The sequence below is a fragment of the Antrostomus carolinensis genome, unplaced genomic scaffold, assembly GCF_000700745.2.
Source record: "Antrostomus carolinensis isolate BGI_N321 unplaced genomic scaffold, ASM70074v2 scaffold36661, whole genome shotgun sequence".
NCBI classification, from domain to species: Eukaryota; Metazoa; Chordata; class Aves; order Caprimulgiformes; family Caprimulgidae; genus Antrostomus; species Antrostomus carolinensis.
The window spans coordinates 3,653-3,950 of NW_010295510.1; the positions used below are offsets into that span (position 1 = coordinate 3,653).

General features: G+C 65.8%; 1 protein-coding gene across 1 annotated transcript in view; it reads right to left on the bottom strand.

The window, feature by feature from the left end:
* UNC45A (unc-45 myosin chaperone A) overlaps window positions 1–229 on the bottom strand; it is a gene marked incomplete at both ends in the record, with an annotated part of 3,450 nt that extends 3,221 nt beyond the window's left edge. The window contains one exon of the mRNA XM_010178007.1: window positions 62–229. Coding sequence (XP_010176309.1) covers window positions 62–229 — 168 coding nt within the window. The remainder of the gene's footprint in view (window positions 1–61) is intronic.
* Between the last annotated feature and the right edge of the window lie 69 nt (window positions 230–298).

Here is a 298-nt window from a genome sequence, read left to right on the forward strand (position 1 = left end):
GCATCGATCCCCCTGGACCAGGCCCTGTCACACAGGAGAGCTGGGCTGTGCTGGGACCTACCCGGGAGCGGTGCCCGGAGCACAGTCCCACCAGGGTGCGCAGGGCTGCCAGCATCAGGTCAGCCTTGGCCGTGTCCAGCAGCTGCGTCAGCAGCCGCACGCCATCGCTTTGGAAGATTTTCTCCGCTCCGGCCTCCTCTCGCGCCAGCACAATCAGGTTCTGCGCAGCCTGGAAAAGAAGAGTCGCATCCGGGTCACCTGCCCACAGGAACACAGCCCACCGCGCGCAGGGAACATC